The sequence below is a fragment of the Trypanosoma cruzi genome, genomic scaffold (assembly GCF_000209065.1).
Source record: "Trypanosoma cruzi strain CL Brener 1047053516725 genomic scaffold, whole genome shotgun sequence".
In the NCBI taxonomy this organism is placed as follows: domain Eukaryota; phylum Euglenozoa; class Kinetoplastea; order Trypanosomatida; family Trypanosomatidae; genus Trypanosoma; species Trypanosoma cruzi.
In genome coordinates, this window is record NW_001849575.1 from 450,915 (window position 1) to 472,584 (window position 21,670).

Consider the following 21,670-nt stretch of genomic DNA (forward strand, 5'->3'; position numbering starts at 1 on the left):
TCCCACGCTTTGGCTTTTTGTTTTTTATTGTTTTACTTGTGTTGTGGTTGAGTGCACCCATTAATCCTTTTTTGTGTGGATTATTGGGTTGCTTTGACTGCGAACACTTGAATTTTTTTTTTTTCTATTTTTTTGTTTTTGTTGAGGAAGTGTCAGTCTCTTGTATTCTTGTAAGGCCAATTAGCTTTTCTTTGACATACGCCGTGCGTCCGTTGATCCACGTTACTCTGCGGTCTGCATCGCTACTGTTTCTGCTATTGATGATCTCTGCGATGTGGTTTGCCAGCGGACGTCTTGCTTTCACCCTGAACTATTCCTTATTTCTTGACGATGTGGTCTCCTCCCTCAGCGAGGTTTATCTCGTTTACGGTGGGGAGAATGCATCCCAGGGCGCAGGACGCGTTTCAGGCGTGCAGCGGCTTTGTCTGGAAGGACCCATGGGTTCCCGTCCGCATCAAGACGTCAACAATAGACCCGTGTGACAGCAGGAGGCACTGCGGCTTCTCCCGGTCTCACGCAATGGTTTCATTGAATGACAACCGCCATTGTGAGGATGGTGCTCTATCCTCTGCACACGGTAACATCCTTGCCGAGGAGACTGTCCCTGCTGCTGCCAAACTGCATGCGGATCGTCTGCTCGTCCAGCCACTGGAGGGTCCGTTGACTGTGCCCCCATTTGCCACGAGCAGCGTTTGCAGTTGGTTCACGGTGACTGCTGGGCATCGTTCCACTGGTGCTCCCAATTCTGTCATGACATGGTGCTGTGCGTGGCTGCGGCGCCGGGTGGTGTGTAGGCGCTGCCGTGCGTCACGCTGGAGGATGGCCGTCCAGTTGCTGGCGCCATGCACTTTTCCCGGCCGTTTTATTTCACGGATGCATCGCCACCCGCATCGCCGCGCACCTGTTGGCCCATGCTGTCGGGTTTGACTGCCCGCACATGGCTAGCCGCAGCATGGTGAGGCATGCTATTGGTGTGCGTGGCAGAGCGCTGTTGGTGGTGGTGCACTCGACGAATGCCGCGATGGCTGCGAGGGAGCACCACGACTGCGACGACATTGATGGCATGGAGCTGCAGGATGACGATGGGGACGGGAGGACGCTGGAGTCGCACTGGTCGCGGCGCCACGCGAGGGATGAGTGGATGGCACCGATTGGGGGTGCCGGCGACTGCAGAGGAAGTGCTCCGCACTGAACATGAGTGAATACTCCCACATTCTCTGCGAATTGGGCGTTCTTGCCAGACGCTGCACGTCGGATTGTTATTTTAGCGGTTGGTGTCTGGGGAGTATGCATGAAATGTCAGCAAAACGCCCGATGGACAGTTGTCCCATCACTGATCCCGCACTGGATGTGAGGGATATTGAGGCTGTTATTTGGAGGGGAGAATATTTGTCTGCGGTGCCCGGGGATGAGCCCTCTTCGTGGTGTCTGGACACGCTTCCCAACAACACGACGGATGCGAGGAACCCGGAGGAGACACATCTCAGTGCTGCAGCGCATGCGGCATTGAGGTGCCTCAGCATGCAGTTGCATCTGGAGGTGACTGAAGAGGGTAACATCCGTTGTGTCCCATGCACGGACGGGCGACGGTTGCGTGGGCCACTCCACCCTACGATGGGGGACCGTTATTTGCCGTGACCACGCGCAGGTGTGCACGATATCTGCCAACAGCGGTAGCCTACTTCCAGTGGTTCCGTGGGGCGGCGAGGAGAGAGCATGTGAGCAGGACGGTTTCACCGGCATATACTGAACAAGGATTGCCAGGGGCATCTGTCCCCGTTGTGGGGAGCATTGAGAACGGCCGCGGAAAACCATCAAGGGACGTAGACACGGCTGCTCCCCAGAAGCATCCGTTGCCAGAGGAGAAGGAAGTCGCCCCAGATGCCACGACGGCAACGGAGTGATCTTGCCCAGCGACACCGCGGGTGCGCCGCAGGAGGCGGAGAAGATGAGCGATGTTCCGGACAACGACGATGTGGCAGCCGATGGTGTGACGTCTGTTGTGGGACAATCCAACAGGAGATGAGGCCGTGAAAAAGAAGGCCGGTGGTGGCGCCGCAGCCACGGGACCCAAGAGCCCTGATGCCGCTGATGACGCGCAAGGTGCCGTGGACCCTCCGCCGAGGGAGGATGACGCAGCGGTGGGGCGCGGGGATTGGGAGGAAGACATGAAGTACGCCTCGCCTTCGATCCACGGCAATAACACTGCTGCTGCTGCTTGTCCCTGTCCGCTGCCGCCGCCGTGCCAACACTCTATTGGGTGGCTGCATGGATGCCGCTGCACGACGAGGCGACTGCGGTTGAGTCCTGCGTGGCCCGCACTCAGCAGTGGTTGCAAGAGAGAAAAGCCCATATCAATTGGCATTTCCTATCAGGATATACATTTATGTGCTCTGCTTGTCTATATAATTTTTACCAGGGATATGCTGTATACATTCTTTCTCTTTTGTGTTGGTTGCTAATGTGGCGGCACCACGCGTGTTTTAATGGGTTTTGGGATAACAACTTGTTTGACTTTTTCTGAAGGATACTGTGGGGCGTTTGTGTGCGTGTGCGAGGGATTTGTGTGGTTTTGATTTTTTATTTTTATTTATTTGCTTCGGCATTGTGTAATGATACTTCGCTTCTCCCATTATGTGTGTTTTGGTGTGTGCGGTAAATGAATTTTGTGAAATAGCAAAACATCGGTGCGTGGCGTGTTGCTGTCCTGTGGTGTGCTCGCTGTTGCGGTGGCATAGTGTGGTGCTCGTTGTATTACTCCTGTTGCGTTCGTTTCTGAAGTGTTGCTAGGGCACCGGGAGTGGATGCCTGTGGACGCGCACCGTGCATTATGCGTGGCATTGGTGGGAGGGGATACTGACATAGTTGGCGGGATTCAGTAAGTCGCATTTTTGTCCACAGACCCTGCAGCTGCACCAGTCTGAGTGGCGCTTTGCATATGGGCCTGTGGATTGGTTTTCTCTTGCGAGGCTTTTTTTACTGCTTGTCATTTTCCGCTCGGATACCGTGCCCGTGGCAGCTGCATTGGCATCAAAAGAGCCGTGTGTGTGTGGAGAGTCCTTGATTGAGTACCTGCCTTACTTCTCTGTTATGTCAATTGATTGTTCCGTGTGCCGGCCAAACGATCGACACGACGTGCTGCCGACGGAGGGGTCCACGTGACATGATGTTGCGTCGCGTGCTTCGGCGCGGGTGTGTGATTTCCGCAACAGCCGTTGGGCGGTTGCCTGTTGGGTCGTTGAGGGTGGCGTGGCGGCGGGTGCGGATGGACCCGATTGTGTGCCGTGGCTGTTCGTGCGAGGGAGCCGCGGGAAGGAGGAAGGCGGCGGAGCGATGGACTCCCGAGGAGTGCGGGGCGAGCAGCCATGAAGGTTGGCGACAGGGTATTCACTGCCCTGTGAGTTGCCGTGTGTGGTGTTTATTATTATTATTATTTGCGTGTTGGATGTGGCCGCTGTGGGGGAAGAATTTTTTGTTTTTGCTTTTTTTTCACGCCGGCTTGGCATCCTTTTCTGCGCCGTCATCTCTGTGTTCCTGCCGCACCGTGGCGTCCTCTTTCTTTTCCATTTTGGGGGCAGCTGCGTGTGGGTTTTACATGCCATGGAGTTGTGCGCCGTGCTGTCCGGTGTTTCATTGTTGCTTGTTATTCCTGCGTGCACGCGTCTCCCATGGTCATGACAACAGCCCTCATGTAATCACCACTCCTTCTCCATGCTGCTGATGCGTGTGTGTGTTCTTCTCATCCTCCTCTCTTTGCCCCTCTCTAGACTGTTTGTGCAGCCGTGATGATGATGGTGACTGGCCGCCTGCTGTTGCTATGTGCCCTCTGTGTGCTGTGGTGCGGTGTCTGCGGTGGTGGATGTTCTGAAGCAGCTCTAGAAGCTCAGCTTATTGAGTCCGAAGACAATAAACGCAAAGATGAAAACACCACAACCGATGACGTTGGAGAAGGTGGCCCAACCGGTCAACCGGCAGTTACACAACCAGCAGCAGGATCGGTGCCTGTATCGGGAATTGAAGCGGAATCGGCACTACAACCCGCAGCAAAGGCGTCAGGAACGGCAAATGCAACGACGGAAAAAGAAGATAAAGCTGATAATGAGGAATTGAAGGAAGAGGAAGGAGAAGAGGAAGAAGAGGAAGAGGAAGAGGAAGTGGATGAAGATGACGAGGAGAAAAAAGAAGTGACGGAGGAAGAGAAAAAGCAAGAAGAAAAAGATGATACCAGCACTACAAAGAGGATTTCAGCAGTCGGTCAGGAAGAGCCAATTTTATCTTCTCGTGTGGAGGAAGCATCGAATAAAACAAAACCCCAAAGCACTCAAACAACTGGCGACAAAGATCCAGCAGCTGATGGTGCAGTGACACAAGAAGAAAAACAAAATGAAAATAAAGAAGTCAATCCGAAGGAAACACCAGTCGAATCCACCGTAACGAAAACCACAACGGCGACGACTGGCGACAGCGACGGCAGCACCGCGGTCTCCCACACCACCTCCCCTCTTTTGCTTCTCCTTGTTGTTGCGTGTGCGGCTGCTGCTGCGGTGGTGGCCGCGTGAGAGTGAGGGAGAGAGAGCCGTGCACCGTCCGCACACACAATTGTCCTTCTCTCTCACTCTCTGTGTGTGTCCCCTTGCATGGACTCTCGCCCTCACCTCACCCCACGAGGCACACACATAATGTGCCCATTGTATATATTGCATGCACACCCATGCAGGCCCGTTGGTGCTCTCTTTTGCACGACACGCACCGCTGCCGTCCTGCCTGGCTGCATGGGCGGAGCACCGTAACTGTTTTTGTTTTTATTGCATTGAGTGGGTGACCTCTCTCTCTCTCTCTCTGTGTGTGTGTGTTTTGCTTTACGGGAGCAATGAGAGTGTGTGCGCTGGTCGTCCCACGCCTCCGCTTTTTGTTTTTTTGTAAATTTAATTTTTTTTTTCTGTTTGCTTTAAAAATTTTTGCTGGTTTTTTTTTTGTGTTATTAATTTGTGCTGTTTTTTTTTCTAATCTCTCATCCTTCCTTTTTGCTTTTGGGGGCAATCACTGTGGACGTTTTTTCTTTTCTACTCTTCCCTCTTTTAATTGTTTCTTGCTGCACTCTTCCTGTGAGGGGTGCCGTGTGTTTCCCGCCCAACTGCTCCACTCGCACACCCACCGACACGCTCATGACGACGGCCCTGTGCGCCTCGCCTGCTGCACGCATGAGGAGGGGCCGCGACGAACGGCGCGCTGAGGGAGCCGTGACGTGTGGGCGTGCGACGAGGGCCTGTGGGGCGGAGCACACATTTCTTTCCCTCTTGTTTTGTTTTCTTTGCGGCCAGGGTGGGCAGACACCCGCAGCGCCACACACACAGCCACACCCTGCCGCCGTGTTTTTAAGATTTTTTGTTTTCTTTTCTTGCTTTTGTGGATGGGTGTGTGCTGCCACCGTGCGTGATTGTTGAGGTTTGGGCCGTACCGCATGTATCGCTGCCATCCAGCTGTGCCTCTTGCTGTGCTGATGTGCCTCCCTGTAATTCTCTTTTCAGCTTCTCCAACAGACACCCACACACATAAGTATTTGCAAAATGCTCCGCAAGAATGTATTTGCACTGCCGGTTGCGTGCTTTGCTCGGTGTGTGCTGGCGCGTGACGGACGGTGCCACGATGGCCTTCTCCGGCGATGACAGTCGCTGTGCTCTCGGCACACACTTCCACACACAATTCCTTGTCTCTCTGTGGGTGTGAGTGCGGCAGCAGCGTGGTCTACGGCAGCGGCAGCTGGTGTCTTGGAGAGGGACGAGGCGCCGAGGAACAAGAGGGCGAACCTGCTGGACGCGATTACGATGGCGGATGAAAGCTGTTTCGTTGCCTTTGCTTCGTACATTGCTAAGAATGCGCCGTGTCGCTGCCTGACGGGATGCCTGCACTCGGCGCCCTTCGAGGCATTGTGTTGTTTCATTCAGTGTGATGTCACAATCATCATGGCAGCACCTTTCTTCACTGGCCTTGAGTGTGACAATACGAATGACGGCAAATAGAGCGATGAGGATTATGGTGACGACTTGCACCGAGGGGCGGATTATTTGCGTGTCTTGGTACACGAATCCCAGGAGGGTTTGAATGCCGTCCCCACAATCCCCGGCCTTGCGGAACCGTTGGCTTTCGCGCTGTCACCCGCCGTAATTAGTGCCCCATGCGTTGAGGCTGATCCATTTACCGTGGAGTTCACGCAGCAGCTCTCGAGTGGCTGTGCTGCTGGTCCCGCGTTGGCCCTTTCGCATGTATTTTAGCATTGCCTGGCGTGCGATTTGATGTCTGTTTTGTCCAGGCCGCCGCCTCCAGTTTTCTTTTGGTGCCCAATAAGAAACACTTTCCGTTGCGGTGGATATTTATTTGCATGGTCGTCGATGCACGTGACGATGCTCAACGGGTGTGTCTTTTGTTTGGTGGGCACGAGGGAGACTTCGGTGTGCGCCGACATCTCCGCGAAAGACTTCGTTGACGGATCGAGGCGAAAATAAGGGGGGTCTGTCCGCTGCATCTCTCAAGGCAGCTGCGAGGCACTCCGGACGCACAGAGTGAATGGATGGATGCCGCGCAGCTGGGGAGACCAGTTTTCTTCTCCGCCCTCCGTTGCCGGGGGAATCGAGAATCCACAGCGTCACTGCCAGCTGCATTTTACTGCTGGGGATCGACTGTTCTGAAGTTGCCCGTCTAATGTGAATTCCAGCGTCAGTGCAGGAAGACGCTTTCACGCATTGCGAGTAGTTGCTCCAGCCTCGAGCTCATCAATCTTTACGGCAGGGAGCAATGCATCTTGGTGGCCGGTGACGTTCAGACGAGTTTGTTTCACTTCACCCGCCTCTTATTTGTGAGGGACACTGCGCATCGACCCTCCCCAACAGTCCCATCACCTTCACTTTCCCCCGCCACCCGCTGCCATCTGCTGACGGTACAGTTGTTTGGCTCCGCCAATAATGCGCTCGTGAAACGTCCTCTCCGCACGCTGCAGGATTATTGCCGTGGAGGAGTTGATGGCATATGGTGCGGGTGTGGCGTCGACAGAGTCATCCACGCTTTGTCTTAGAAACATGACTCTGAGCCGTGACAGTCATGCCGTGTTTCCCTTTTCTTGTTGGGAGTCCTGTGTGTGTGCTTGAGTTTTTTTTCTCCAATTTGTTTGCTGAAACGATCCAATGCTCCGCCGCTGCACATTGCCGATTTTCCATGGCGGTGAATTGAGCAGATGCCGGGGGAATTTCAGGCGGAGCAAACCGAGGTTTGCCTCACTTGCTGCTTCCGCATGACGATGGGTGGTGAGCAAACAGGGGAGGAGAATGCGGTGGCAGCAACGCGTGCCGTGCAGGATAAAAATTCAGACCTACCAGTGTGGCGAGAGTGCTGACGCAGAGTCCGTTACTGAGGGAACACAATACGGAGGCGGGAATGCCAGCGGAGCATCGCGTGGTGGCGCGCATTTCCCTCATTGGCGGGGTGACAGCCGAGCCTTCCAATCTGCTGGACTCTGATATTCTGCTGCACCTGATGGGACACTTTGTCGCCATGGCAGAGCAGCCGTCTGACTCTCTTGTTGACATCATGGCTTGGAGAATGGGAGTTTCTCTCCCATTGTGCCCAACAGAGCCGGCACTGGCGCGTTGTTGCTGTGTTGATGATGACGCTGTGACGGAGGGAATAGCGGTTGTGTATTCACGATGAAACCTACCGGAGACGTATTCATCGCGTGCGTTTTCCACCTCAGCACGCGGTGGGTGGCGGTCCTTTGAGGATTTTTGAGGACGGACTCTTTAACCGCTGCCTTTTAGTGAATGGAGTTGTTATGGAAGATGATGCGTTCCGCATGCAGCACAACGGATGCCCCCAGTACTCCTTGGAGGAGTGTAGGCGAATACTGCAGGGATTGATGGGGGACGGCCTGCCTGTGATGTGGCATGAGGCAAGTAACCGTCGTTTGGCGCACTCAAGCAGTATCCCCTATAATGCGCCTATCGGCTGTGAGTTGCATGGACACATGCAGACCGTCCACTTTTTCTTGGAGCCGCAGCACGCACGTTGGGGCTTTTTCGAGTCCCCTCAATACTGTGAGTCTTTTTTTTTTGAATGTACCATCGCCAGAGAGCGAGACAACTCTGGCCAAATTGGTTGTACTTTTCCAGGGACGAGACAGTCGAATATTTGGGCCCTGTGTGCGGTACGTTGCTCTACCCTGCCGTCTGCAGTGGTGCTTCTCCGACGACATTTTTGACCCATTTTTTCCATCAAGAAAGAGAGGGTTGGCTCCGGATACCGTTTATCTGCGGACGCAACTCTGCAGTCTTACGTGCCATATCTTCCACGCGTATTTCCGAGGGTACGCGTCATTTATCTGGACGCCAACAACGCCATCGTATCATCCGATGCGATACCCTTGCACCGTTGTTGTTGTCGTCACGGTAATTTTATTTTTTCCCCGACGGGAGTGAGACAGGTTTCGTTTTTCACCTGTACGATGTGCTGGATCCCACTGTGGGCGCTGAGAGCGTGGAGCGGAACGATGGCGAGCCCACAGAAACTATATTGCTTAAAAAGTGGAGGGCCGTTTGTTGTGCAAGTAGGGGGAGATGGTTGTGGTTCTCTCTTCCTTCTAGTTTTTGGTGGCTGTTCTGTCGTTATGTGTGTATTTCTTTTGTGGATCCCGTTTTGCAATGCGTGCAGTGTGCGAGTTGTACCTGCCGCGGGAGGTCGCATCATTACCGCCCACGCAACGGCGACGCTGCGACGATGTGTGTGAGTCTTTTGGCTGCACATCCTTGTATTTCTTTTTGCCTTTCTATTCTCCGCTCTGTGCGCAGATCTGCTCACCGAATTCAGCAACTCTACTACTACTACTACTACTACTACTACTACTACTACTACTACTGCTGCTGTTGCTCGCACGTGTACGCGGAAAATGATGATGATTGTGTGGCGTGTGTGGAGACGGAGTTGTTGTGTGGAAGCAAAGATCCCAGTGTGCACTGGCGCCCAGTCGGCGAGAGCAGCTGGACTGCGTGTCGTACTGATAAGAAACCAGACACTCAAGATCTAACGGAAGAGGAGGCTTTCAATGCGATATTCGGCGATTTTGCGGCGAGGAGCTGCTCGGATTGCGATGGCACGAATAATTACGTAGGAACGGAGGAATATATGACTCCTGACCTCACGACGCCCAATACCACCGATGTGTGCAGCGATGGGACAGCATCCATGGTCCTCGGGCACCCGCCCCGCCGCCAAGGAGCCGACAAACAGCAGTGCGTGCAGCAGCGCCACACAGAGCACATCTCCCTTAAACAAGAAGATCTAAGCGAGCAGAGGAATCTTTTTCGAAGGTGACATCTCCTTGCCGACGGTGGGAGGCAGCGAAATTATCATCTTGTGTGTGGAGAAACCACTGCTGCCTCTGCTTTTGGGATTGTGTGGAGTTGTGGCAGTCTTCTGAGACACGGAGTGTGAATTTGCGACTTCTCACGGCGAATATGTGCCGCGTTTTCCGCGGGTTTTCTTTTTACTTTTGTTAGTGTTTTTTTTTGTTGTTGTTTTCCTGGAATGATAAGAACCCTTTATTTACGTAATGTTCGGTTGCTGCACACTGTCGTGTGTGACGTGCTTCTCTCACTTGTTTTGTTGTTTGTTGCCCACACACGGTGCCGGCGTCATTGCTGTGCGTCCCACGGACTGCACGAAAGGAGGATTGGAGGAACAGGCCGGATGCCGCAATGAAATGTGAAGAGTGTTTTGTGTGGGCTGGTGGAACAGTGCGATCTTTTTTTCTCATGCAGGCACTGCATTCATTTATATGTAGAAACAGACCTGCTGAACTGCATGGTGTATGAAATGTTAATTCTGGTGAGGTATGTTTTTTTTTTTTTTTTTAGGCGGAGGCGACTCCAATTGGGCAATAAACCTTTTTGTTTTGTTTTGGTATTGCTTTCTTACTTCTGTTTTGCAGGTTGGTGTGCGTGCTTCTGGTGCCGTTGTTTACAGTGCGTGTTGTTGTGTGACTTGTCTCTCTTTTCTCTTTTTGCTTTCACTCTGCGTTGACGGGGAGTTAGTTTGTGCTGAAGGCTACACGCAAGTGACAGGAGTGATGGCGATGATGATGACTGGCCGTGTGCTGCTGGTGTGTGCCCTCTGCGTGCTGTGGTGCGGTGCCGGCGGTAGATGTGACGAGGAGGGGCCGGCACTTCCTGCCGGTGGTGGTGTACCTCCGCCGGGATCAAAGGAACTTGGAACGCTTCCACAAGACACCCAAGAATTAAAAGTTGGAGCAAAAGATATTAAAGTAAAAGTGCCACCAGCACCTTCCCCATCTCTAGAGGAAGATGAAGATGAAGACAGTAATCCTAATGAGGAAGAAGAAACGACGGAAGACACGGAAGAGGAAAAAGAAGAAAAAATTAAAGCACCAACCAAGACACACGAGGGCAAAAAGAATGAGGGAGCATCCCTACCACCGTCACCACCACTACCGCCATCGGGAGGCCCAACAGCAGAGCGAGAAAACCCAAAGAATCAAAAAAAAATAACGAACGAAGCCACACCGTCAGGACCCAAAATGGAATCCGAAGCACCGGAACCGCCTTCAGGGGATGCTACACAAGGGCAGCACAGTCATGACACAGACACAGAGGATTCGACGAAGAATGCAGCAACCGGCAGTCCAGCAGAACCAACAACCACATCTACCTCTGCAAGTGGCAGCGGTGATCATTTCCAGAATAAGGCAGATAAGGATGATGCTCAAAGCTCTGAAGGACAACACGACAGTCTTGAAACTGGCAATACCAACGTTGTTCCAACACTCAGTGAGACAGCACCACAAACAGCAAAAACAACCACCGCCGCCCAAACAAATGATACGGCGACGCCTGCCGACAGTGACAGCAGCACCGCGGCTTCCCACACCACCTCCCCTCTTTTGCTTCTTCTTTTTGTTGCGTGTGCGGCTGCTGCGGTGGTGGCCGCGTGAGAGTGAGAAAGAGAGAGCCGTGCACCGCCCGCACACACACTCGTCTTTCACCCACTCTGTGTGTGTGTGTCCCCTTGCATGGACTCTCGCCCTCACCTCACCCCACGAGGCACACACATAATGTGCCCATTGTATATATTGCATGCACACCCATGCAGGCCCGTTGGTGCTCTCTTTTGCACCACACGCACTGCTGCCGTCCTGCCTGGCTGCATGGGCGGAGCACCGTAACTGTTTTTGTTTTTGTTTCCATTGCATTGAGTGGGCGACCTCTCTCTCTCTCCCTGTGTGTGTTTTGCTTTACGGGAGCAATGAGATTATGTGCGCTGGTCGTCCCACGCCTCGGCTTTTTTTGTTTTACTTGTTGTGGTTGAGAGCACCCATTCCAGCTTTTTATTTATTTTTGGCTTGCTTTGACTGCGGACTCTTAAAACTTTCCTTGTGTATTCCTATATTGTTTCTTTCTTGTTGAGGGAGTGTCAGACTTTTGTATCCATGTGACACCACCAAGATGTTTTCTTTGACATACGCCATGCATCATTTGATCCAAGTTACCCTGCGGCGCTGCTGGTGCTGTTTGTGATGTCTGCGATGTGATTTGTCAGCGGGTGTCTTGCTGTCAGCCTGACGTGTCCTTCGTTCCTTGACGATTTGTTGCGTACAGACGGTGCGTGGGCGTCTCTGGCGATAGTGAGGGACGCGTGTCTCAGAGCGCAGGATGCGTCGCGGGTGTGCGGCGTCGTTTGTAAGAACCGATGGGTGACCATCCGCATCCAGGCGTCATCAACGGACTGTGAGGACAGCATAAGGCACTGCGGCTTCTTTTGGTTTTGCGCAAAGAATTTATTGGACGGTGCGTTTGTTTTCAATCTTTTGCAGCTTTTGTGGGGAAGGTGGGAGGTTGAGGGCATCAGGACTGAATTCATTTGAGTGGCTGCGTTCCGTTGAGTTGCGGCCAGTCGTGGCACTCTTTTGGGGTTTGGCGGCTCGTCTCTTTTGTTTACTTCCCACTGCAGCATGTGGATAACACTGATCCGAAGAACATTTGTTTGACCGCGTGTGAGCTGCTGCCGTGCGTGGTGCATGGGCTATGTGATTGTGTGGGGAGGTGCATTGGGGTGACGAACACTTCTGTTTGGCGTGTCGCGGTGTGTCGGAATGATGTTCGGATGACATGTGGAGCGTGTTGTTTTTTAATTTGTGTGTCTTCTCTGGTGGAGCCGAAATGCGTGCGGGGATTGTGGCATTGCTGGCTGACAGCTCCACGTCACTTTTCAGCACTCCTGGATGTGCTGAGGAATGACGGCTGGCGACCAGCGTGTTGGTGCTGCTGCTGGGAATAAGTGCATCGGGAACAGGCCGTTTTCTCTTTTCCGTGCTGGAGCCGACGAACTGGCACGAGGGCACCGGCTGCAGGCTGCCTGCCAGCACGTGTGAGCAGCGGATCCATGCACGCACAGACGCTCATCGCAAGAGCGTGTGCGATCACAGTGACCTTTTGTGGCGTGCTTTTGTGGACGTCAGCCCACCGAAGAATGTGTGAAGCAAACGGCTGACTGCACACGAGGAAAATAAGTGCGTGCACTGTGCCGTGTTTGAGCGTCGGTGGCAGGGCGGCAGGAGGCCCGTGCTGGCAACTGAGACCTTTGTGTCGCGAGGGATGTCGGTGTTGATTTTGGATCGTCGAGGGTGAAGTGATTTTGCTGCTGCCCGTGTGTGTGGCCACTCCGGCAGAGGGCGGACACAAAAGGGAGGGATGCAGGCGCTGCGTGTGTGTGTGTGTGCAGGTGCCATGCAACAACGTCACAACAAACATGCTGCGACTCGGTGACCCTCACATCGTTGTGGCCCTCACGAACAGCCGAGGCACGGCCCACACCGATGCACTTAGTGGACGGAGTGAGGCATCTTTTGAGGCGCCGCAGGGAACAGGATGTGTTGACGCAGCCACGACGTGCATGGGGTGTCACGATGGCACAGTCGTCTGTGGCTGGTGGAATATTTACTTCTCGAAGGCAACAGAAAGAGAGAGAGAGAGAGAGCTGCTCCTGCTGCTGGCGTCGTTGCTGCCTTTTGTGGCCTCCCATGCCGATTATTGTCTGTCCGCTGATCATGGGTGGTATGCCTCCACTAGTGACGTCGTCTGCAAGCATTTCACAGCACCAGTGAAACACACATCACGTCGCATGCTTTGGCTGTGGATGTGGTGTCGTGCATGCAGCCGGCATTATTTTGCCCGACTTCTTTTCACTGCTTTGCGACGAATAGATGCGTCCCCGCCCGAGTCATTCACTGCAGCTCCGTGTGTTGTACTGCCAGCACAAGACTCTCTTGTTGTCTGACGCCTGGCTGACAGTCCAAGACCACTGCGCTGGGACATGCAAGGATGTGGATTGCCGCTCACGGTGTTGGGCACCGCTGTTTGGATGCGGCGGCCACACGAGCGGATGTATTGTGGCACAATCAAATGCGTGAAGTACGCGGAATCACAGCGGCTGCAATAATATCAGCGGTGTGGCACCACGGAATGTGTGAGGGGGTGATGCATGATGAATCACAGTGGGCGGCATGCGAGGGAAGTGCACCGCGACGGAGCGTCATCCCGCCCTCAGCCTGCAGGGGAATGTACACCCACAAAATATATGGACGAGACACCACCAAACACACATGCCCCTCCATGCACCAATAAATAGGAGCGAAGGTGCGTTCTGGTGTGTGGGAGTCCACTCACATATTTTCATATCCACCGAAATAAACGGTGAGGAATCAGGTGCCACAGCAACGAAAGGAAAAACAAACATCTATTGCAACACTTTACCAGCGAAAGGCAGGAACAACACAAACCGAATTATTGGCTGCCCCAACACAAGAAACATTCACAAGAGGAAAATAAATAATAATTGTGCACCCTGCAGAAATCCCCAACACACGATGCAGGCATGAAGGTTTGCCCTCCGCAAAAACAAAACAACAAAACGCATGCAGGCATCTGCCACCATCCAAACAGAAACACAAATAAATGGTTGCTTGCATTATGCCATTCCTTGCGCTTATTTTTGCGTGTGGGGCTGCGGCTGCGGTGGTTCCCAGGCCTGCATGAAGTGGTGTGCGCTGAATGTGAACGAAGGCCGAAGGCAATTGAATTATTTTTGTGATGAATATTGGCTGCACTTCCCGTGGGCCAACAATTCACGTGGTGTGCGGGGATCTCCTTTTTAATTGTTACTTTGCTTTTGTGTTGCTGTGTGCGCTGCACCTCCTCTTGTGTGTGTGCGTACCCTCCGTGAGGGGTGCCGACACGACGGACCGCTCTCGCCGTATGTGCATGCGGTGGAGCCTTGTGTGCCGCTCCTGTTTGCTTCTCCCTCTTCCATCTGTGTGTTGGTGCTGCGGCAGGGCTGTGTGTGTGTGTGCCTGTTGCCGTGGATTGGAGTGTGTGTCGTGCGTGGTGTGCGGCGTACGGTGCATGCCTGGCTGCTGCCCTCTCCTCATGTGGTGTGCCCTCTGTGTGTGTCTGCCGCACCTCTCGTCTCCCCTGTTGCTTTCCATGTCCCTCACTGTGCAGATCAGCTCCACACCACTGAACGACCACACTCACGATGATGATGACGTGCCGTCTGCTGTGCGCCCTGTTGGTGCTCGCCCTGTGCTGCTGCCCGTCCGTGTGCACCTCGGAGTCTCCGGAGGATGTTGCTTCCAGGACGACGACGAACAGGACAACACAGCTACCAACCGCTAACGAGCCGTCTGGCGCTGATGAAAGCGTCAACAGTCGTTCTTCTACTTCAGAGTCAGGCCTACAGGTGGAAGGTGAGTCAGGGTCGCCAGGCACGGGGGCCACTGCGGGAAAATCAGAAAATAATGCGCCAGAGACACCAGGCTCTACCGGTCCGAAAAATCAATCAAATGAAGTTTCCAGTGCAGTACAGTCAAATGGTACGAACAGTGCGACAGAGTCACAAGGTGGCACGGATCCTTCTTCAGACAAAGCAGATCAGGGAGTCGAAGCTTCTGCCGAGACGACTACTACAACTACGACAAAGGCACCAACTACGACCACCACAACCACCGCTGCGCCAGAGGCACCAAGTACTACAACTACAGAGGCGCCAACCACGACGACCACCCGTGCACCGTCACGTCTGCGCGAAATCGACGGCAGCCTCAGCAGCTCTGCGTGTGTGTGTGCCCCGCTGCTGCTCGCCGTATCCGCGCTGGCGTACACCACTCTGGGCTAAAGAGATGTGTGCGGGCTGTGCGTGCCAGCACTCAACCGCGTGGATTTGTGTGCGTCCACTGTGGTGCGATGTAACTAAATAAGAGAAAATAATGATTGTGTTTTGCTTCATTTGCTTCCGCTGCTCTGCTGTGTGCTCCATGTTCTCGCTTCCTGTATCCGTCACGTTGAACGCATTCCAGACACACTTGTATGCACGACACGCTCACAACTGTTTGGGTGGACGCATGTTTGCATGTGGATGCATTCACAATGGCGCCATTCTGTGCAGCTCCTTTTATTAAAAATTTTTGTTGCTTTTTTACTTGTGTTTTTAATTGTTTTGTTTTTCTTTTTTTCTTGCTGATTAATTAGTGAAGGACTGTGTATGTGCCTTTTTTGCCCTTTCACTGATTCCAACTGCCTCATGGTGTGTTTGTTGCTGCTGGTGGGCCGCCATTTGTTACTGTACGTGGCTCTGTGACTTCTCTCTCTCTCTTTTTGCTTTCACTCTGCGTTGACGGGGAGTTGGTTTGAGCTGAAGGCTACACGCAAGTGACAGGAGTGATGGCGATGATGATGACCGGCCGTGTGCTGCTGGTGTGTGCCCTCTGCGTGCTGTGGTGCGGTGCCGGCGGTAGATGTGACGAGGAGGACACGGCAGGCTCTGGGAATGATGTTCAACTTCGGCCGGAATTAAAACAGCTTGAAAACTCTCCACAAGACACCCAAGGCTTACCAAATGGAGCACCAGGTGTTAATGAAAATGTACCACACGCACTTTCCATACCTAGGGAGGAAGAGGATAATGAAGAAGATAGTGAAGAGAGTGAACGTGAAGAGACGGAGGCTGAAAAAAAAAAGTATAGAAGGGCAGAGTGATCAACGAGGAACAACTGCCCCAGACCCAGGTTCCAGGCACAAGAATTTAATTGGTACCGAGCAGCAAAAAGGCCAGTCAATTGTATCTGCAGAGGACATTTCTCATTCCGGCAGTCGGGAATCAAATGCCAATCCTACGCAAACGAAGATTGAAGAAAAGAAGGACGTCTACAAAAATACACCAGCAATAGAGAACGCACTCACAACAGTTAACGGAGAGAACTCACTGCCTGCGGGAATTGCGGGAGGAAATTCTCCACCACCTCCAGAAGACAGTGCTGATTCCCGCGAACAGGATGGCGAAGACACCACGAGTGAAGGCGAAAAAAAAGTTCCGCCGCCTGACACCGCAGCCACACCACAAAGCCACCGAGACGAAGGCTCAGAAGGGACTGGAGAAGATACAAAAGCAACGACAGTAACCGCAAACACAACTGATACGACGAACACACAAAGCAGCGACGGCAGCACCGCGGTCCTCCCACACCACCTCCCCTCTTTTGCTTCTTCTTGTTGTTGCGTGTGCGGCTGCGGCTGCGGTGGTGGCCGCGTGAGAGTGAGGGAGAGAGAGCCATGCACCGCCCGCACACACACTCGTCCTTCACTCACTCTCTGTGTGTGTCCCCTTGCATGGACTCTCGCCCTCACCTCACCCCACGAGGGACACACATAATGTGCCCATTGTATATATGCATGCACACCCATGCATGCCCGTTGGTGCTCTCTTTTGCACCACACGCACTGCTGCCGTCCTGCCTGGCTGCATGGGCGGAGCACCGTAACTGTTTCTGTTTTTGTTTCCATTGCATTGAGTGGGCGACCTCTCTCTCTCTCTCTCCCTGTGTGTGTGTTTTGCTTTACGGGAGCAATGAGAGTGTGTGCGCTGGTCGTCCCACGCTTCGGCTTTTTGTTTTTTTTCTTTTGCGTTACTTGTGTTGTGGTTGAGTGCACCCATTCCGCGGGTTGCGTGTGTGTTTGTGTGTGATGATATGAGTAAATTGCGTGTGTGCTATCTGCCTCTCTCTGCCGTTGCTCTCTTTGGACTCCCTTGTGGCGCACAGCTGCTCTGCAAATGTAGGCGCTGCCAAACACACAGAAAACGCCATGTCGCACACGCTGTGGAGCTGCGTGAACGCTGAGAACATGGGCACAAGATTCCGGCTGTGGCGGCTCTTGCGAGCTAGGAGGTCGCGAGCCCGCAATGCGTCCCGGCGACATGATGCGGTTATTATTTTGGCGGCGTGCAGCCAGTGAGTGGTGTGGCGTTGAGGGTGCCTGGGACGAGTCTCTATTGACTTTCTCCCAACAGCTGTACCTGCCGATGTGTTTCTGCCGTTGTGGATATGTCGTCGAAGGATTCTCCGGCCGGGTGGGGTGTTGCGTGGGTGCGTTGGAAAAGACAAAAGTAAAAAGACTGGCGGCAGCGTGTGTGTGTGCTGTGAAGGGCGGCTGTGCTTTTTTTTCCATTCCTCCGGTTACTTTGTGTGTGTTGGCGTCGCTCGGTGTGTGCTGATGCGTGAGGGATAACGACACACCCGCCGTGGCTCCTGCTGCTGGTGGTGGCAGTCGCTGTGTGTTCCCGGTGCAGTGTTCTTTCATCTCCTGTTCCGTGTGTCTGTGTGCGTGAGTTGTTATTGTTGTGGGGAGTGACTGCTGGTGGTGACAGTCGCTGTGGATGGGTGGCGGTGTTCACTTCTTTTTATTAGCATGATTTCTTCATTTCTCTCTCAATCACTCACGAAGAAGGAAAACAATCGCTAATCGCTACTGTGAAATTCGAAGGCACTGAAAAGACCAACAGCACACACACCGCCCACACACATATTTATATGCTCTCACGTGTTGCTGCTGTGAAGGCACCCCGCACACACAACCGTCGCCGCGTGACCGGATCCAGCGGAAGGAGGGGGGAAGGAAGAGAGAGTGAGCCGCAGAGGCCCAACATGTCGCGGCGTGTGTTTATTTCTGCGGTGCTGCTCCTCCTCGTTGTGATGTGCTGCGGCAGCTGCGAAGCTTCGGCCGCTCAGGAGAATAATTTAAAGACGACGCTGTTTAGGAAAGGGGATTTGTTTGATGATTCGGAGAACAAAAATATGTCACAAGCGTTTGATTCTTTCCGTGCACCTTCTCTTGTTGTGGTGAATGGCCTTGTAGTGGCCATAGTTGAAGCGCATTACACAAACTCCACGGATAAAGAACTGTATGTTGGCCTTGTTGCAAAGTCGATGACGCTGAATGAAAAGAAATGGACGAATGGAACTGCCATTGTGTTTGATCATTACGACGTAAAAGTTTACCGCCTGTTGAGCCCAACTTCTATTGTGGACAATGGAGACATAAAGGCTGTTCTTGGGGGCTACGGCAAGTCAGGGAATCCATTGACGGAGTTGGTCGGTGATGGTAAATATTGGACGTCCAGGTACGCGAGTGGTCAGATTTTTGTTGGCGGGGGTGATGGTGAGGAAAAGGAGTTTGGATGGGATCAAAGTACCACCTCGAAATTTTTTCCTGGTCTTTTTAAAAACTTCAAAGCCAATGCAGAACCATACAAACAATTTCTGGGTGGTGGTGGCGCAGGCATTAGGATGGAGGACGACAGTCGCTATGTGCTGCCTATTCAAGCCTTGAAAAATGACGGAAAGAAAGTTTCTTTGGTTGCCCTTGCAGAAAAATCTTCTTTTGGTTGGGAGTTCTCAGATGCTACGAGTGATGATGGCTGCATTCAGCCCGCGGTTCTTGAATGGGAGGACGGCGATCTCGTTATGATGACGTCGTGTGAGGACGGCAGCCGCAGGGTTTACTGGTCAAGCGCCATGGGGAGTTGGTGGATGGAGGAATACGACACTCTTTCACGCGTGTGGGGCAACTCGCTGAAACGTACAGGGCACGGCGTGCAGGGTGGCTTCGTCAGCGCGACGATCGATGGACAGAGAGTCATCCTTGTCAGCCAGCCGGTATATTCTGAGAAGGATAAAAAAGAAACGGGTCGACTTCACTTGTGGCTGACGGACATGCAGCGAATTTATGATGTTGGGCCGATATCCGCTGAAAATGAGAACGTCGCCGCCAGCACTCTGCTGTACGCCGCAGACGAAGTGCCGTCATTGGAAGGGGTAGAATCGAAGGAAGTAGAGGGAAGACTGCACTGCTCTTACGAGGTCGCTGCAGGGGACGGTAAGTACAACATTGCTTTTCTGGACTTGACGGAGAAATTGAAGGACGTGAAGAAGGTATTGGCTGCTTGGAAGGAGAAGGACGCGTACATTGTGAAAGAATATGGCTGCACGGTCGAAAGCAATGCTAAGAGGCGCCGGGAATGTGGTGTTGTTGGTGAACTCACGAAAGGGCTGGTTGGCTTTTTATCCAGCACGTCAAATGAAAACACATGGATGGACGAGTACCTCGGGGTGAACGCCACAATAACGAAAGTAACGGGAGGAAAAGTGACCAGCACGGAGAAGGGCGTGAAGTTCCGGGGAGCGTGGGCGGAGTGGCCTGTTGGCAGGCAGGGGCAGAATCAGCTGTACCACTTTGCGAACTACAAGTTCACTCTTGTGGCGACGGTGTCCATCCACGAGGTGCCGGAGGGAGGTACCCCCATTCCTTTGTTGGGTGTGAAGCTGAGTGAAACCGACAGCCCGCTGATTTTTGGTCTTTTTTACACCCACGACAAAAAGTGGATGGTGGCATTCAACGGCAGTTTTGAGGCTCCGTCGCATGATGACGATGTCGAATGGAAACCAAACACGAAATATCATGTGGCACTGCATATGGATTCTGATGATGGGTTGATGGTGTACGTGGATGGAAAGACGATATACGACAGCGAATATGAGGTCTATGGACACGAGGACGATGAGGATTATGAGAGCTTTCCTCAAAAGTTAAAAACGCTGTTGAGGCCCCACGGCATCTCGCACTTCTACATTGGCGGGGACGGCAAAAGCGAATCGGGCAACATTGACGTGACGGTGAGCAACGTCCTGCTGTACAACCGCGCATTGAAAAATGATGAACTTAAAGCGCTAACGAAGGCGGACGCTGTTGGCACTCCAGAGGCGAATGTTTCGGCTTTGAAAGGTGCGCCTCAAAGCAATCATGCGAGTGAAACTCTTATTCAATCTGACAGTGAGACTTTTGTCATCAAAGAAGTGAAGCAAGACGCCACGTCATCACAGCAGAGAAAAGACGCACAAGATCGGTCATCAGAAGAGGAAAATAAAAAGACCGCTGCTTCGGCCACATATTCTGACAGCCATGCCGTGGCCGACACAAAGAGGAGGGAGGAGCAGATGGAGAAAGCGGCAAACGATGTTGATGACCTGCCGCCCCCCTTGTCTCCAGCACCGGAGGCAGCCAGCGGCCACAAATCACCCGATGCCGAGGATGCTCTCGGCGTGGAGCACCCTGAACAGGAGGAAGAGTCATTGCTGCCCATCGTTGCTGGATCGACGGTGGATGAGACGAGTGAAATGGATGAGGCCATTCTGCAGAGTCGAACCTCTGACGATCCGGCGCAGCAAACCACTTTACCTCTTCTTTCAGAGGGCGTGGACGACGAGCCGTCTTCTCTCTCCACGTCCACCAGCAATCAACGCAGCGACCGCGAAGAGAAGGAGGCGCACTCCCATGCTGCCGTGGGCACGAACAGCGGCCTCAACTCATCCAACACCACTGAAGTGACGACTGCGGATGTTACAACAGCCACCTCTGAGCCCAACAGCGATCCAACAACTGTTCAACGCGAAGATGACGTGTCGGATGACGTTGGTGCTGCACCGGATCATCCGAACACAGAGCCTGGGGAAAGAGATATCCAATCGGAGTCCAACGCAGAGCCGCTCTTGGGAAATGACATTTTTGATGTGGAGAATATAACCGAGTTGTTGTCTGTGGGTGTAAAGGGTGACAGCACCGTGCAGGGTTGTGTATCTCGGGTGCTATTATTGCTGCTGCTTCTGGGGCTGTGGGGCACTGTGGCTCTCTGCTGAGGTGTGAGGGAGGGTGGAATTGCGGCTTTCCGTGGAACAAAAAATGTGCAGCTTCCCAGCACTACGCACTGAATTTGTCAAGGAGACTTCTTTTTTTTTTTTTTTTCTTGTTACTTTCTTTTCTCAAATAAAATTTTTTTCTTTTTTTTTTTTCTCTTTTTTTTTTTTTTGCTGCTGGTGCTCTGTTGGAATAATCCGCGCTTTTGTGTTTTCCTTTTTTTAATGGTCGCCTGCTACAATCCGTCATCAGTGATGCCATTCCCCCTCTTTTTTTGCTTTTTTTCTCGCCCACACGCGGTGCCGGCCCTGCGGCTGTGCGTCCCACGGACTGCACGAAAGGAGGATTGAGGAGAACAGGCCGGATGCCGCATGAAATGTGAAGAATGTTGTGTGGGCTGGTGGAATAATGCGATCTTTCTTTCTTTTTGCTTCAATTTTTTTTTTTTCCTTTTTGGTGCGGGCAATATTTATATAAACACGGTCGATTTGTGCTGCTCAGCACATGAAATAAAAGTCCTGCCGCATCAATTTTTCATTAATTTTTTTCTTTTACTTTTGGGAGTCATGCCGGACTCCCACCCGTTCTTT

At 52.8% G+C, this 21,670-nt stretch overlaps 5 protein-coding genes and 3 pseudogenes across 5 annotated transcripts, besides 18 other annotated features; all 8 read left to right on the forward strand.

Annotated features, from left to right (window-relative positions):
* Nucleotides 1-9,834: a sequence feature (areas not merged during assembly with more than two copies in the genome that could not be assigned to a particular haplotype).
* On the forward strand, nucleotides 436-1,905 carry Tc00.1047053506763.4 (annotated as a pseudogene).
* Nucleotides 2,576-2,596: a sequence feature (AT_rich).
* Nucleotides 3,786-4,559, forward strand: Tc00.1047053506763.30 (mucin-associated surface protein (MASP), putative; the record flags this gene model as incomplete). Its single annotated transcript, XM_814622.1, has 1 exon — nucleotides 3,786-4,559. The coding sequence occupies one exon, from the start codon at nucleotides 3,786-3,788 to the stop codon at nucleotides 4,557-4,559; it is 774 nt and encodes a 257-aa protein (XP_819715.1).
* Nucleotides 4,077-4,222: a sequence feature (GA-rich).
* Nucleotides 4,907-5,032: a sequence feature (T-rich).
* Nucleotides 6,995-8,524, forward strand: Tc00.1047053506763.35 (annotated as a pseudogene).
* Tc00.1047053506763.40 (uncharacterized protein) lies at nucleotides 8,764-9,357 on the forward strand (the record flags this gene model as incomplete). Its single annotated transcript, XM_814623.1, has 1 exon — nucleotides 8,764-9,357. One exon carries the CDS (start codon nucleotides 8,764-8,766, stop codon nucleotides 9,355-9,357), a length of 594 nt encoding a protein of 197 aa, XP_819716.1.
* Nucleotides 8,859-8,908: a microsatellite.
* Nucleotides 9,522-9,564: a sequence feature (T-rich).
* Nucleotides 9,835-10,523: a sequence feature (heterozygous, Esmeraldo-like haplotype).
* On the forward strand, nucleotides 10,112-10,993 carry Tc00.1047053506763.50 (mucin-associated surface protein (MASP), putative; the record flags this gene model as incomplete). Its single annotated transcript, XM_814624.1, has 1 exon — nucleotides 10,112-10,993. One exon carries the CDS (start codon nucleotides 10,112-10,114, stop codon nucleotides 10,991-10,993), a length of 882 nt encoding a protein of 293 aa, XP_819717.1.
* Nucleotides 10,524-10,564: a sequence feature (areas not merged during assembly with more than two copies in the genome that could not be assigned to a particular haplotype).
* Nucleotides 10,565-11,418: a sequence feature (areas merged during assembly that could not be assigned to a particular haplotype. This can correspond to areas where the two haplotypes were merged or to regions with more than two copies in the genome that were merged during assembly.).
* Nucleotides 11,419-15,013: a sequence feature (areas not merged during assembly with more than two copies in the genome that could not be assigned to a particular haplotype).
* Tc00.1047053506763.80 (mucin TcMUCII, putative) lies at nucleotides 14,593-15,231 on the forward strand (the record flags this gene model as incomplete). Its single annotated transcript, XM_814625.1, has 1 exon — nucleotides 14,593-15,231. The coding sequence occupies one exon, from the start codon at nucleotides 14,593-14,595 to the stop codon at nucleotides 15,229-15,231; it is 639 nt and encodes a 212-aa protein (XP_819718.1).
* Nucleotides 15,014-15,073: a sequence feature (haploid, Esmeraldo-like haplotype).
* Nucleotides 15,074-15,970: a sequence feature (heterozygous, Esmeraldo-like haplotype).
* On the forward strand, nucleotides 15,777-16,646 carry Tc00.1047053506763.90 (annotated as a pseudogene).
* Nucleotides 15,971-16,220: a sequence feature (haploid, Esmeraldo-like haplotype).
* Nucleotides 16,221-17,491: a sequence feature (areas not merged during assembly with more than two copies in the genome that could not be assigned to a particular haplotype).
* Nucleotides 17,492-18,408: a sequence feature (haploid, Esmeraldo-like haplotype).
* Tc00.1047053506763.110 (trans-sialidase, putative) lies at nucleotides 17,921-21,082 on the forward strand (the record flags this gene model as incomplete). The annotated part of the gene is made up of 1 exon (XM_814626.1): nucleotides 17,921-21,082. One exon carries the CDS (start codon nucleotides 17,921-17,923, stop codon nucleotides 21,080-21,082), a length of 3,162 nt encoding a protein of 1,053 aa, XP_819719.1.
* Nucleotides 18,409-20,928: a sequence feature (areas not merged during assembly with more than two copies in the genome that could not be assigned to a particular haplotype).
* Nucleotides 20,929-21,670: part of a sequence feature (haploid, Esmeraldo-like haplotype) that runs on past the window's edge.
* Nucleotides 21,170-21,252: a microsatellite.